Here is a 17,007-nt window from a genome sequence, read left to right on the forward strand (position 1 = left end):
GGATAACGAAGGTGGATGTAAAAGATTTGATCGCGTTCGAATATTGTTTTCTTATTTGCTTGCTTTAGAGAGAAGATTGCAACCTCTCTAGAAAGGCGGCCTCAAAATTGATATAAACAAAAACTATTTCTTTTCTAAAAAAATCTTCAAAAAAAAACTCTTTTCAAATACCTTAACACAGAGTTCCACTAGATGCCATTATCTCTTAAAGGGGAAACGACTGTAACAATACAAGAAGAAAAAATTGTTTTTTTCTTTAAATCTTTTTGGAACGGAAGGAAAGATGCTGGGAATAATAGTATTCAATGAAGTTATCAACGATATATTCAAGTATTAAAAGAAAAATGATTTTTGAAAAATTAAAAAAAAAACTGCTCTATGGCTACAGAAATAGATTAGAATTAAAAGAAAATTGATTTCTAGATAATTTTCAAGTAATCGAATGAACACTTCTAATACGAAATTTAAATGAACTTATTCCGGCCAGTGGAGAATGTTATGAATGTTATGTTAAGACAAAAAAAAAAGAAAAGAAAATTGATTTTTCATTGATTCATCTATTAAAAAAGTATTCATCGAGGTCTACCTACGAATTTTAGATTTTTAATTGAATTATATTTTGAACACGTAAGATAAACTATAAGGATAAGAAATTCTGAGTAGTCTCTTAATGAACCGCATAATGTGTTATTAAGTGATAAAAGTAAGTTGTTCTTAAATGCACATTGGAAGCAGTTTTCTTAGTGCAGTAATCGAATTGTTTCTCGAGTTATACAGCATACGGCACTACCTTATTGAAACCATATGTTCTCCACATGTGTATCGTGCAACTGAGGTGTAAGAAACTTGATTATCATGTCACAATAGCGTTATCTGTTATTGATTTGTAATGATCCGATCATGCTTTCAGCCCAGATGCGAGAAAAGTCACTCATGTGTGTGGATACACTCGTTTCTAAAGAATCAATCGTGGAATGTGACCATCCAAACAGTCCAAATGACTGTGCGTCCCATGAATAAAGATGCTGGACTGAGAACCCATTACTTTCTCGTGTAGCGCTGCATTTTTAATTACCCTGAGCCTTGCCCTCTATCTCGCTGTCTATTTGCTTTCGTTGGCAACACTTTACAACAACATTTTACAAATGACGTGAATTATGCTATACCGCAATGTAGCGCTTATTTACTTTATTTACATTTTAATGAAATACTAATCCATTATAGATTTTATTGCAAGGCGTTTTAAGTTACTTTTTGCCGAGATGATCAGTAAACGAGTATGTACCTAATATGGTTCCAGGATAGCCAACACTTTATTCTTTTAGAGGTATTGCCAAATAAAACACTTGTATATGTATCAAGCTGTAGATCAGTGTTCATTATACATTGTAAATTGCAGTTTAATTTTGATTACAAACGTCTCCGCGGCCAAATTAATGGATTAATGATAGATGCGTAGAGAAGAAGTTTCTCTTCAAGCCGCAATCAGGTTTAAACTTAATAGGATGGACAAGCTTAGCTAGATGGATTGTTAGGACACCGATCTGAGAATATGTATATACATGCATTTTTCATGAGATGACTGTGATTGCCGGACGTTACTAACGCAGAACTAAATTTAGAATAACCAATTTTTTGAATATTAAAAAAATTGAAATGCTTTTCAATCTGGTCGGTCCGGCGATACGGTGGCGTTAATCAAATGAAAATTTTTCATTGTTATAGAGAACGGGTTAAGAACTTAAGAACCTAAGCATTGGTCAATAAATATTATCTGAATATATTTACTAAAGTTTACGGATTGTTATGCACGATACAAAGTTCATTGATTCATGAACAGTCCACGTGTTGTTAAAATGATATGCAAGCAAAGATTTACAAATTACGTAAAAATTTTCCCCCGCTATCGCACGCAGGTGTACGACTTGCAGAGGCTTGGATTTCGAAAAAGCCCAGAGCTGCATTCTTATTGCAAATTGAAGTCTATAAAGTATTTCGAATTCGTTTTGGATTTCATTATTTGTCCAGTGTCCATTGTTTTTTGTTCACCATCTAATTGACATATAAAATACACTTTTTCCAAATTTTTTGGTGATTTTAAATGGCGCGTGCTTTCAGTATATCTGCTAACGAAATTTTAAACATGTTTCGTGCGGAGAATTAAACTTTGATCCGGGCAAAATTCAAGCAAACTTTGTCGCTTTTTTTCTTTTTTCCTTTAGCCAACAAAGTTCGTATACACATGTTTAAATGGTGTGGAGGAGAGGTGAAAAGTGTCGTTCATTAATTTACGACAATTTGAATGCCTTAAGGAATTTTTGTTGATTTAATGTATTGCGATTGTTATTGTTGTTGTTGTTGTCTTACATTTTATAGTGTCTGGTCTTTTGTCTACGCAAAAAAACAAGAGGAATAAAAAGTGCAATCGCGATATTACCATTAGTTGTCTGTCTGCGAAAAAAAAAAAAAACGAAATAATAAAAGCAAAAAGTGTGTATGTAATTTACACCTGAATCTGAGGTAAATAGTCTGAGCAGAGCTTAACTTCTCTTTGATGTCAATGATGTTGGCTTTTGATGCGCGAAATTATACGCAGACGATATATGCAACATAAGTATGTGATACCTTAAGCATTAACAAATTATGCGATACATTAATGATCTTTAACATCAGGCGCTTTTGTTTTCCTTTCATATCCAAAACCGAAGAATGGCGGGTATATTAATTTTATCACACAACGTTTGCCACACTCAGAACGAGACGTCAGGGATACCAAGGACGGGAAACATATTCTTGATCAACATTAAATTTTAAATCGATTTAAGCATATCCGTCTGTCCGTGCGTCTCTCTAATATCTATGGTAAACATTTTCTTGGTCGTAACAATTTAAGCTATCGGCTTCACATTCGGTAAAAACATCAGAAGTTCTTGCTCACAGGTCAAATCGAACAAAGGACACGCCCTCAGTAAACCGAAAAAAAGAAGAGATGGCCATTTTGCCCATTAGTCAGGCACCGCAACAACAAATAATTGCCTCTTTCCTATTTCAGTCTAAAGGTGGTGGGTACAAAAGTTTCCGCCACAGCCGAATACGATTTTTATTCTTCTGCTTTTTTTTTTTTTTTGTTTTTGTAAGATTTTAAGATGATTTTGTATTTTATATATTATATGTGAGTGGTTTAATGGTGTCGTAAAAACGCTCATAAATAAGCTTTAACTCTCTGTTGTCCTTCTTTTCTTTTTTCTTATTTGCTTTTTAATTTATTTTAATTTTATTAGGTAATCAAGTCTTCTTGAAGGGGTCTTGCATGTTCAACGAACATATGTTTGTTTTTTGCATTCTGAATAAATATTTTTCGTTTTCATTTGGAAACAAAGAACGAAAATCTTCGGTTACCCGTGCATAACTTTTCTTTTTATTTGATAAAAAATTATTTATTTTATTCGTATACATAGTATATACAGTCTGAAGCATTCTTAAAATGGAGTCCACAAAAATAAGCGGACATAAAATATCATACTAATCAAATTTCTTATTAGAACTCGAAATTTCATCATCAATGGTAGTCACTGAGGAATTGTTTAGGTTAGTGGCGGTCCATCTATGCACTGTAGCGAAGAACGAGTAAATTTGCAAGCCAGAACTTTCTTGAGGTATCTCAAAGTAATTTATTGATTTGAAACGCCAATCAAAGTTGATTTAAGTCAAAATTGATTTAAGCTTGTCTCTTATTGACATTAGCTCCTTGACGTTATCTCCTGATTGCTTGGACTATAGTACACAGACAGGCCAGCGGTATGGCACAACTAGTTGCTGCTACTAACAATCATGCAAAGAGTACGCATAGTTACTGAAAGAGTACAATGTTCAAAACGTGTTGGGAAAAATTTGCAGAGAAAAATATTATAAGGCCACTCCGAGTTCTTCACGCGTCTGATAGCATATTGAAAACCTGTTAGAAAAACCTAATTATCTCTCGGTCTCATCCGTTCATTGTCCCTGAAAGCTTCGATAAACAAAGCACTATCTACGTAAGATACTAAATTTATTCTAATAGGTAAGGGTCGGCCCTCATTTGATTGCTGATATTAAAAGGCTAACGGCAAGATCCCAATAGCTTCTGTTTAATTGGTTAACGATGGGTTCTAATGCGGTCGATTTTGGCAGTCAACGGGAGTCCATTCTTATAGGTCACAGTGACTTCAAATCTCTATCTCTAATACGTCACGATGTAGTCGAATAGGGTCTATTCGAATAGATTTTCTTCTGGATTGGTCTCGAGGGATTGTAGTGGGATTTATTCTGGCGGTCGACGTGGAATTCGATCGTCTAATAGCAACGAAGGATAATCATGTCTATATCGATAGGTCACGATTCCGACAGTTCGATTGTGGCTCATAATAGATTGTGAGCTTATAGAACACGGTCGATTCGAATTGGGTCGGGTCGGGGGATTCTAATAGGTCAACGCACTTTCTAGTACGATATATTTTGATAAGTAAGGTTGGATTCTAATGGAATTACTTTTGACAACTTGTGACAGATTCTGACCCTCTGGCCTATGACCAGACATTGAACTTGGTAATATTGCTCTGTATTGTTACCGAAATTTGCAGGCTTGATTTAGGTATTGCGTAACTTGCACACTTTTCCCAGATTTTCTCGTTATTGAAAGTTTACTTTCATGCGCAGCAAAAAATTCACATTTGCACAATTATTTAATTTAAAATATGTAACTGATGTTGAACGAAAATTCTACTTGCTAATGTAACAAAAGCCTTAGTCTGGATACAGAACGAATGACTTTTTGATCGGGTAAATGCGAAAACTTATATTAAATATATCCGAATGAGTATTGATTTTTAAAAAGGATCGCCATAAGCTGCATAGAAAGGAAATTAAGATTGACTCAATATTTTCCACAGCATGATATTCTTACTTCAACCTCATCACTTATTGTCTTTATCAACTAACAGATAATCTCCAATGCAAAATTATTGCTCTTACTTGAGCGAATCTTTCAAGATATCCCGCTTCAAAAAAAAAAAAAAAAAAAAAAAGGAAAAAAAAAAAAAAAAAAATTAAAAAATTTTTTTTTTTTTTTTTTTTATATAAATTTAATTAAATTTTTTTTATTCCATTTATGCTGTAATGAAGTCAATACATTGCAAACATTGCAAAGCAAACAAACATTGTAAGTCTAGAAATTTTTGTTTGTGTTAAATTAAGTCATAAACTAACGTAAAACACGCTTGAGAAAAACAAAGAACACAAGGGAAAGAGATAACGTTTGGTTTGGGATGAATTTTTTTACATCCACTACACTGTTTAGAGCAGTGCTTACATGGTGGATGGTGTCTATAAAATGATATCGTAATTTCGTTAAAAAATTACCACATCATCTGAATTATCTCCATATATCAATTTTTTATCTTAATATATTTAATATATTTACTCTTTGATGCATTTATAATCATAACTTCTACGTTCTAACCTTAGTACTGATGTAATGTTGATTAGTTTAAAACATTATCACTCTATATAGGAAAAAAAAATTTTTACATGAACTTCAGTCTCGACCCATTTTTCATAGAAGTTCTCAAGTTCTGGGGAAAAGAATAAGATTGATGTGAAATGAAGAAGACGAGTAAGAAATACGTGATGGCTGCATCGAAACTTTCTACATAGACCGCAATAATTATTAACCGCCTTATTAGAAAAATGTGTGATTTTAACATTTTCCAAAGTTAAAAGTATACTATGCTGTTTGTGCCTTCTAATCGCTTGCTCATAACATAAATTGTGCTGGAGTTGGTAAAGGTCTAATCTTTATAAAGTCCTACATTCATCGATGATACATCTCCGTAGATCTCCGTATGACCTCGGCTTTTCTTCACCCCCGAAATTCTTTAAAACGATAAAGTTTTCATCGCCGGCATTGCTAGATTTTAGTAATACTTTGCTTCAATGCTACTTAAACAGAAAATAGTGAAATCGGTTCGTCGAATACCTTTACCTCAGGCAATGCAATCATCTTAAGCCTTATCAAGCCATAAGATTAAGTTTCCTCCTGATCGATGTTTGTGTTCCAACAGGGCATAGTATTTTCTTTTAAAGGCAAAGTTCTCTGCGTAAAATCTGTTTTCCAGGCAAAGACATAGAAATGATGTTCGGAATGCCTTCGCAAATGGCATTTGTCGCTCTAGACTCCTTAAGTTCCTCTCTTGTACGCGAGTAGAAATTACTTCGGATAACATTTATCGCAACTAACTCTATTCATTGCGCTGTAGGTAGACATAATAGAAATACAGTAGAATAGTGCTGTGCCAGATGTTGCTTATAATGTAACAAGGTTAATACACTCATCTTTATTGAGTGTAAGGGAAAACAACAATACGCCAAGTTTAATTTAGAAATAAAAGGAAAATGAAAAATATTGTATGTATATGTGTAAGCTGTAGACATACACAATTTAGACATAATCATAAACAAAAGACTTGAACAACGAACGTGTTTTAACTAAAACATCACCAAAGTTGCATTTAACAAGACGGATTGAATACCACGTTTAGGAATGCTCGTATAGGGCATCAATGTGAAATGAAATTAAATACAATTAGTTTTAAGTTAGAGCAAAGATAATACATAAAAACGAAATCAGCTGCGTTAAAAGCAAAATTCTGTTTACCGGCAAAGTAGACAGAAAAACAAAAAAAAAAACACAAAAAAAAAAACTTATTTCGAAAATCTTGCTTGTGAGGGAGTTTTCGTTATACGCGAACACAGCACACATCGAAAAAAAAATGTGCAGATAGGTATATTCTCTTACCGGTTAATTATGTCTCCTTCGTATCTTCATTGCATTATAAACCTAACGATTATTAGACGACTATTTCAAACGGATTCACTCTCACTATTTTCTCTTTCTAAAAATAATTTTCAATTCATTTCATGACAAATGAAATGTACTTATCCGCAGGTTCATATCCGGCTATTTCTTTAAATTTTTTTTGTTGTTTACACCTTTTAAGACATATCGTTGTTGGCCCTTTCAATTCGACGAACAGACGCCACAACATTTCACTTTTCACTCAACGTTACATATATCCTACAACACATGAACGATTTAAAAGTATGGATAGGTTTACTGCCAACAGACATTGTTTCTGTGGCAAGGACAAATCGATATTCATTGTCTATTTTAAGGAAAACAAGCCGACTCTCAAATACCCTACTTCACTTCATTTAGATGCAATGCTTCATTTATTTTCGGAATCAAATAGCAAAACTTATACCTTGTATCCATGTAAAGGCGTGCTTTTTTCGAAAGCCTCTTCACAACCCATATAAGACGTAGCCTAAATTTGGCAAATTAAATTTTTCCCCCAAAAATCTTAATTCACATTCTTCAACTATTTTCGTCATAAATCACGAAAAGTGCGATTTTGTAGAACCATCATATCGATTGTGTGTCAAAATAGTAGGTCTACGTGGTCTAAATTTGATGCAGTTAGATTTATATCAAATAATATTTTCATAAAATAAAAAAATTGAACCTTTCTACTTTGCTTTTCATACGAACAGTTATATAAGAGAGGTTCTCCTTCTTTTCCTTACATCAATACAATCATATGCTGAAATACTACTTTTCAACGAATCTTTCCGAGAAATTTCGGAAATTTTAATTTTTTGTTAAATGTTTGTAAAAGTGATCCGATGTAAGTCGTTATCTGCAGACTTCGTACTTGGATCATAACACGTCAATTTACTAAGTTTCGTCTCAGACGGACGGAAAAACTTAAATCAATTCAGAAAATGATTTTGAGTAGATTCATATAGCGAAAGGTGATTCTTAGGGTCTGTGCTAGGTCACTGTTCATACATTCGCATTAATATACCCCGTAACACAAATGGTGGTTACTATGAAAAATTATCCAAGAAGACAATAACGTGACATAATGTTAATCAAAACTTTGGACGAAACTCGCGAAGGCGCAGGAACAGCTATGAGAATTGAAGAAGAAGGCATTGTGACATTGCACACCTGACATCATTTCTCACTTAATCGATGCTGAAATATATATTTAATGTTCAAGGACAGTTTCTCATTTAAAAAATAAAAATAACACAACGATTACTTTTAGTTTGCATTGATATTTTCTTTCTTTCGTTTGCAACAAGTGCACTTTATTGAGAGTAATAAAAAAAAAGTAATTGTAAAGAGAACTAGAGAGAACATAGAGAGAAAGTTAATATATATATATGAACTTTGACGCTTTAAAGACGCTTTATTGTCTATTGAGGATAGATGAAGAGAACTTGTAGTGAAAATGTTAACGTTTTAAGCCATTGTTTTTTTTTTTTAATACAGATAAGTTAAAGTATTTTTATGAACATTGCAATGAAGATGAGATCCAAACGAGGACCAATTATGTTGGTTTAACTTTTCGCGGCATATTTTTAACCTATTAGTAGGACATGTTGAAAGCACTCAACATGGTGCTGCGTTTTGGGAGTGTTTGGAACTGATATACTTAAATCGTGTTATACGTATTTGTTTTCTCTTCGTGCTATTCATTATCATTAAATTTTAAATTCGTTTCGGTTATTCGTTTCTAACACCCAAAGTTTCCACTTTCATTCATGTTCCGTATCATTGTCTCTAGCAGCTTTCGATGCCTCTTTAACCCAACGGACAAGCTCCTTGCCATATCTCACCATTCACTAAATTCGGAGAAATTCGTACGGGTTTTTTATTCACCTGGATATTGCCTATGCAGCCTTTAAATGTCTTTTTAGTTTTTAAGCCTGGGGCTTTATTGAAGGCCTGATGGCCGCCCAAGAATAATGGCCTATTGGTTTTCGTAGTGGTAGAGCCTTCTGTGCCCACGCCTGGTTTGGCACTATAATAATCCACCGAAATTGTTATGACGAATTTCGATTTCACCGCTTGAACATTACGCCATTTACCGTCACAGTAACTACCATTATCTGGCAGAGTATAGTTTGTGGAAACAATATTCTTTGAATCTGATTTGACCGTGAACCACAATCTATTATCAATCAGCTCCAAGATCATATACGTGTTTTTGCCGTGCACCGAGAACAGCAATCCATCAGGGTCACGTGGCCGGAAATCAAAACTCAAACTAAAATCTGTACCGACTGTGAAACGATCAAATAATTTCACATAACCTGTTGGCTTATTAAAGAAGTAACCCGGTTCAATTTGTTCAGAACATGGTACAACATGATAGATAATTGGCTCTTTCTCCAGGGCTGCGCCATTTACTTTTATATCCTTCAAACAGCCATTATAGTAAGAAGTATTCCGGATGTCTTCAATGTTCTGACGCACACTCTCTTCTACATATTTTGGCACGCCGCCCAAATAAATGGGAAACTCTACAACTATACCTCTAGGACTTTTATCTTCCAGCTCTATCATAGGCGTTTGTTCAACATCGTCAATAAATAGACTGACCTTTCGATTGTTTCTTAAAAACTGTACGGTATGCCATTGGCCGTCGTTGAGCTCTTCGGCGCTGCTGATATTAGCCACCAACGAGCCCAAATGCACTTGATGATGTATTCTACCTTCGCTTAAGAAAACAGCTATGTAATCTGTATGATATTTATCAGAGGCATAAAATAATAGACCCTCATGATAATCAGTGCGAAAACTGAAAGTAACCGCATAATGTCGACGTATTTTGGCAGATAATGAAGGAATTTCCAAACGTTGTTCTCGAACAGAAAAGAAACGATAACCAGCTTCTATAAAGTCCACGTCGTAATTAGGATTTATCGGTAATTTGCATCTTGGGTCCGCTGGTTTATTTAAATCGGGCCAAAGTAAAGGCCTTCGAGTGATGGGTCCATGATCTTCATCAAATTCTCGAAAATCGGGAACGATTGACGGTTTCTGAGTACTAGTTGTCGTAGTTGTAACAAACGTAGTAGTGGGGGCAACTGTCTTAAGGACGAACATTGGAAATTCAGTTGTTGTAGTCGTGATAGCGGTAGGAGTGGTCGTTGATAACTGTTTCGGCCTGCTTATGAAGGAAGGACGATCTTCTTCACCTTTGGGAATAAATAATTCATTTTCACCATCTGGATAGTAAATCGGTACAGCAGTTATATCGTAAGCTTTAAAAAAAAATAATTAAAATTATTATGAAAGTGACGTTAGAAATTTTTCCGCACTTACAAAATATATCGTTTGAACAACTGTTGATATTGCCATTTTTCTTTTCGATACTATCTGCAAAATTGATAATTTCACCATTAACTGTAACATCACTTATACAGCCTAAGAAGTAGGCCAAATTTGCTAAAGCATCTCGTGGTATTTTTATGTTCTCCGGAAGCCCGCCAAAGAAAATATCACCCATGTCTATATACAATGGTTCGGGCGGATATGGTAATCTGGAAAATTAAAAAAATTAGAAAGACGTATATTCCTTAAAACATATTGCTATTTTACCGTTTGTCCTCCATGTCGTCGATAGATAACCTTAACTGATTGCCATCATGCAAAACGGTTACCACATGTTCTTCGCCATCGTTCAATATACGAGCGTTCGATTCCAATTCACTACCCATTGAACGCAACGTCAAGTAACCATCTTCCATACTTAAGCTTATAGTCGAGCTTTGATTCTGATTAGTACCGTAGAATAGCACACCGTTCTTCTGACGTGTCTTGAATTTCAGATTAATGTTTAGATTGTTATTAGAACTAAGATTAGCGGTACGCAAGAAACCGAACTCATGAGGTGGATAAGACAAAATTGTGGAAAACTTCTTAGGGCATCCTGGCTTGGCGCCTACAGCATTCACATGTTCACTCAAATCGACTTTATTGCCAGAAATTGTGACGTCATCTATACAACCATCAAAGTTTTCTTCAACAATTATTGAATGATTGCGTTTGCCAGGGAATCCTCCGAAGAACATACGTTTGAACACAGGCATAGTGTCATCAGCTTGGGGAGGAGCTTCTTCTTGGAATATTTGTACATCATCGACTTTTAGCACACCTCGTCTACCATCTCTTTCAGCAACAACTCGATGCCATTCGTCATCATTATATTTATCGTTGCTGCCTGTCGAGACAATATGCTCTCCCAATTTATAACGGAAAAATACAGTTCCATCGATCAATTCGATAGACATAAAATGACTATTACGCCCGTAGAAGAACAGTAAGCCGTTTTTAGCATCCTTAGCTGCTTTAAAACTGAACTGAATACTCGAACGTGTTTTAAAGTTGTACGGCGTTGCTTTGAGTACCACATAGCCATTGCCATTGAAACGATATCCCGTCGGAGGAATGTCTTTACTAAGAAGTTTCTTTCTTTTTTGCGCTCCCTGATTATTATCTTCGCCGTAAACAAAATTCCATAAGCCGACTTCTTCATCTCCAACACGTAAATCGTCAATCTCCCCCACGAACGAACTAGAATGTATATCTTCGGGTGGTGTGAAATCTGACGGTGGCGGATAGCCGCCCACAAACAAACGGCTGTTACGATCCACATTAAATACATTATTTGCGCCCATTAAAGCCTCCTCTTTCACATGATCAATTACTGAACCATCGTCCAATTGTTCCCGTATGATTAGTTTTACATTAGATCCCGTGCGATCGACAATAGCTTGATACCATTCGCCATCGGCGACATATTTTTCGTTAGTAATACGTTCAGGTCCATTACCCAAATCAAGAGTCAATATTGGATAACCATTCACTATCTCCAAGGCCATAAAGTCGTCATTCTTAGTAGGCGCCACAGCATTTGCAGCTGTTTTGTTATCATTACCCAAAAATAATAAGAAACCGTTTGGATTGTCGGTTTTAAAGTGAGTAGAAACTTTTGTTTTTGTTGCTAGCAAAGGCAAAGTTTCTGGGGTCTTCAGTTCTAAGATAGTACTGGGCACAAATTTAACACCTACTTTTATATCATTTGCTATTTGTCTGGCTGTTTCGATTTGCCGTCTCAAACCTTCAATTTCGTCGCCTAGCTCCTGACCAACCATTTCTACTTTAGCTTGTTGTTCACCAAGGCTATCGGCCATAATAGTCAACTCAGGTAAGAAGGTTTCTACACTGTCAAGATGATTTTGCACTTGATTGATATCCTTGTTCGTCAAGTCGATATCTTTAGAAATGTTACGCGCTTGGTCTAACTCCTTGGTAGTTTGCTTTACTACAGGTTCCAAAATATCCAAAACGTCTTTCATTATATCCAATGCATCACTAGCATTTTGATTAGAGCTTTTATACATGTCTCTCTGGGACTCAGCCGGTAAAGCTTCCATAGCAATATTGATGTCCTTCAGTCGATTTTCCGTATTTTCATTCAACATCGAAATTGATTCCACTTTAGCAGACGAAGCATTTAGGCGCGGTTCCAAATCACTCTGTACTTTATGTAATGAGGCTCGCGCTCTTTGCAACAACTCGGCCGACTCCTTATCAGCCGCTCCTGCGCGATCCTCAATACCAAAAGTTTTCTCAGTAGCATTGCCGGCGGCATATTTTGACTTTTTGGTAAATTCTCTGGCTGAAGAGACTGCATCTACAATATCACTATAAGCTCTAGCCGCTTTAATGGCAGGCTCGGCACTAGCAGTCATGTCAGCATATTGCTCGGTCAAGTCTTGTGCCCTTACAGTCAACTCTGCACCCTTTAATTCAGCTTGTAATGTCATATTAGAAGCTTCAAAGTATTCGTTTTCAATCTCTGGCAAGTCCAAATCAATTTGTTTATTCACATCCTTTAAAGTATGCAGTACTTTACCCAAATCACCAATTTTCTCAGCGATTTCGGTCAAAGCAATGTCGCCGTTAGTGTACAAATTATAAGCATCTTTAATATTCTTTTCAGCTTCTTTTTTCTGATCTGCAACTGTATCGAACTTGGAATTTTCAAATGCCATTTTGTTTAGAACATTCAGTCTTTCCACTTCGGCTGATTTATTGGCCGCTTCAAGGCTCCAATCGTATAAATCTTCTAATTTATCACTGAACTCGCCTATGTCGTTCTTTAAGCCATTCAACGATTTATTTTGCGACTTCACTGGCTGTATAATAGTGCTGATCTCACTTAGCAACTCAGTAGCTTTTTGTAAAATGGAAACATTGTTTTCCAAATCAATCGATGTAGCATTAATTTGACTTAATAATTCTTGGGCTTCGGTTAAAGCAGAGTCAATTTTTGTGCTCGCGGCTGTTTCCAAGTTACGTGACAAAATTTCCACAGACGCTATAGCATCTCGTGCTTCATTGGTACTCAATGCTACTTGTTCACGTAGGCCAGAGACATTTGTTAAAAGAACGCCTGCCATATCGCGACTATCTTCAGCATTATCAATGGTTAAATTGACTTGTTTTAAATACATTTTTGCTTCTGCTTCCAGCTCTGAAACAGCAGACCGTGAGGGATCTAAATTTACGCTTTTTGGATCAAGACTTTGAACTTCTGGAGCTACTTTTTCAGCTAATTCATCATAGTAATTCAACTTTTGACTGGTGAAGAAAGCTAAGGCCACTGATTGGAATTCATCCATAACCGGGTCTATTTCGTAACGCAAACGATCTGTCACGTCTAATAAAGCATGATGGCACGCGTCGCACTCAAAGCAACCTTCGCCTTTGCGCAAAACCCACCGATGAGGACAAGCATCGCAACGATCGCCAATTACACCAGGCAAACATTCACATTGACCAGTGAGGGCATTGCAGCCAAAACCTCTAGAATAACCCTTATTGCAATTGCAAGGCGTGCAGCCAGAGGTAGTGTACTTCCAGTGATCAACAGCGCAACGGTCACATTGACGACCTGTTACTCCAGGTTTACATGCACATTTGCCAGTATGTTCATCGCATTGTGTCGAATTAGAGGCGATACCACAATCGCATGAACGGCAACCTAGACCAGAATCGTAACCATAGTGATCAGTTTCGCAACGATCACAACGTTTACCAATAACGTTGCCATGACATTTACAAACGCCCACAAATGGGTCGCATTCCAATGTCCCTAAATCTTCACAATCGCAACTTTGACAATTCTTTAATTTTACAGCGTCTCCATAGAATCCAGGAGCACACAGATTACAGGCTGTGCCAAATGTGTTATTTAAGCAACGCAAACATTCGCCAGTTAAAGTGTCGCAAGATCCGGGTTCTTCAGGATTAATGTTACCAGAACACTGACATGGTTTACAATAATCGCCTGGAGTCTGCGGGTGACCATAGAAACCATTCGAACAGAAGTCACAACGTGCTCCTGTATATCCTGCTTTGCAATCACAATGAATTTCGTTACCTGCATCGGAAATTTCACAACCCACGGCAAAATTATTTCCAGGTATTGGCAAAGGGCATGCGCATATCATACAGTCGTGAGGAGAACCAAAGGTGGCATTGCCATAATATCCTTCAATACACATGTCGCAATGGTCGCCGGTGGTGAAGTGTGTGCAATCTTCACAAATACCGGTGACACAGTCACAGGTATCAGCGTGACCATTACACTCACAAGGTATACAATAACCACCATAAGGACCATTAGGATCGCGATAATAGCCAGGAGCACAGTCCTCACAAGATAACCCGGTATAACCGGGAGGACAATGGCATTTTTCAACTGGCAAAAATTCATACCCATCTTGACTGTCGTCATCGCTTTCGTCAGCCAAAGTCAGATAGACCTCCGACAATTGAGAAATTAATGTCTGCTCCCAATAGTTGGCGCGAATGTAAATCATATTTATATTACGTAACGCCATCATAAAATCAGCCCGATTAATCACTTTGCCATCCTGGCTAAGGAAGTTACTCTCAACCATATGTACTCGATTCTTAAATACTTGGTTACTGGAAGGCTGTTCATAGCTTTGATGGATTAAAACATGATCTTTACTAAACAGTATTACGTCAGGAGCAATCAGAGGTTTCCCTGAAAATCCTGTGGAATAGAACAGAGTATAGGCGAGTTCACCGCCATAAGCTGAGATATGACTATTCTGTCCAGCCAAATAATCTAAAACACCAAAGTATACAATGGATTCATCGTTAATGTCGGCGAAAGAAAAATCAGCCTGCAACATTGTCTCATTTACTAATAGCTCATCGGCGGGAATATCCCAAATCGCAAAATCGATAAACTTGTCAGTAAAGTTAGCCGTATTTAATGAGACGTTCTTTAACAAGCTCACATTAAATACCCGAAGGTAAGCGCTCTCACATCGTGAAGTTTTGCCAAAACAGAAGCAAGCCGTGCAGCCATCTGGATTATTGTATTGCAAATTATAGGTACCATCCATGCAAAGATCACAATCTCGACCAACTACATTCTTTTTGCAGAAGCAAGCACCGTCAACTTTGTCGCATATTTCTAATTCCGTGCCGTCTACATTACAAGAGCACTGATCACAACGTGGAAAATCAAAATAGCCGTTTGAACAAGTATCACAGGCGCGACCTTCAATGTGCTCTCTGCACTCGCATAAACCGTTGAGCATATCGCACTGTGTGTTTCCAAGCGCAACACCTAAACGATTACAATTACAATCCTCGCAACCTATGATCTGATGATAGCCATAAGTATTAGGCGCACATTTGTCACAGTTTTCTCCCATAACATTAGGCGGGCAAACGCAATCGCCGGTATGAGGTTCACAAGTGGCGGTTGATGGACAACTGCAAGGTTTACAATCAGGGAAACCATAATAGCCGGTACGGCAAGCTCCACACTGACGATTGATGATGTTCGGTTTACATTGGCATTGCCCACCAAAAGGATGGCATTCGAAACTTGTGGATCCTGCATAGTCGCAATTGCATGGCAAAGCACCGCCATTATAATCAGCCGTCAAGGAGAATACAGCCTTTTTGCAGAAGTCTGACGCGTTATGAGTAATGTAGAAATGGTCCTGGCCACATTCTTGGATAAATTCTTTAGTTTGATCGAAAGTTTCCTCGATGAGCAAATCATCGCTATACTGATCAACGGGTACAACAATCAAATAATCCAACCAAACACCAGAAGGTCTATTATTAGTTACAGTAAATTTGAAATCATCTTCAATATCAAACGTCCACTCATCTCCACTTGGTCTAAGCACGCCTCGACAGCCAGAGCTGGAAGGGCAGTGATTGATTTCAAATTTACCATCATACTGATTCTTTCCCGCCGTCAGGGTGTACAATACGTTAAACTTTGGATGATAAGGCTGATAATATTTAACTAAGATTACATAATGTCTGGCTTCTGCTACCCGCGATTCAATAACAATTGTAGCATCTTCCTTGCTATCCAAATATATCAATTTAACACGCTCATCCAAGACGGCATATGGTGGCTTGTTAAAGGTGATATGGTCCTCATGATCAGTTTCAAATTCAATTTTTTTAGAATCAGGTACGGTCCTAAATTTCGGAGTAGCACATTGACCATTGTTTATCACACATACCGGATTGGGTATTATGTAATCAACAGACCATTCCTCGGCTGGTATCGCTGTTATGGAAATAATTGCTACCCTTTCATTGTCGTCGAAATCAGCATAGACAACTACAGGTTTAGAATCCTCTTTGCTTAGGGTATAAACTTTTTCACGTGTTTGTTCATCTATTATTGGAGTACGACAAGCCATCGAAAACAAACAAGGATACATGGTGGTCGTACCATAATTCTCCTGGTCATCATCGCCATCATCAATGCGCAATTTGATGAAGACCGGCTCAGCATAATTACGATCGCTAACATAATCAACCACGAAAATGTACCGGCCACTATGTGGCACATCGACAATATAATTTAATTTCGGTTGAGAAAAAGTAATTAGTGGTATATCGCCAATATGATTAACAATAGTTAAATGCTCAGGATCATTGTAGAATTCATTGGGATTTGTAGGCTTACCATTTGCGTTAACAATAAAAGGAACAATGGCAGGTTGCAAACTAAATGATGAGCAAAATGTGAATAA

General features: G+C 36.8%; 1 protein-coding gene across 1 annotated transcript in view; it reads right to left on the reverse strand.

The window, feature by feature from the left end:
* Positions 1–8,141: 8,141 nt before the first annotated feature.
* The window catches only part of LOC119645130 (laminin subunit alpha), a 28,349-nt gene continuing 19,483 nt past the window's right edge, over positions 8,142–17,007 (reverse strand). Inside the window, exons 9-11 of the mRNA XM_038045067.1 lie at positions 10,490–16,981; positions 10,214–10,431; positions 8,142–10,152 (exon numbers count right to left, since the gene is read on the reverse strand). Coding sequence (XP_037900995.1) covers positions 8,687–10,152; positions 10,214–10,431; positions 10,490–16,981 — 8,176 coding nt within the window. The 3' untranslated portion in view covers positions 8,142–8,686. The remainder of the gene's footprint in view (positions 10,153–10,213; positions 10,432–10,489; positions 16,982–17,007) is intronic.

Source organism: Glossina fuscipes, unplaced genomic scaffold (assembly GCF_014805625.2).
Source record: "Glossina fuscipes isolate IAEA_lab_2018 unplaced genomic scaffold, Yale_Gfus_2 1, whole genome shotgun sequence".
Taxonomy (NCBI): domain Eukaryota; kingdom Metazoa; phylum Arthropoda; class Insecta; order Diptera; family Glossinidae; genus Glossina; species Glossina fuscipes.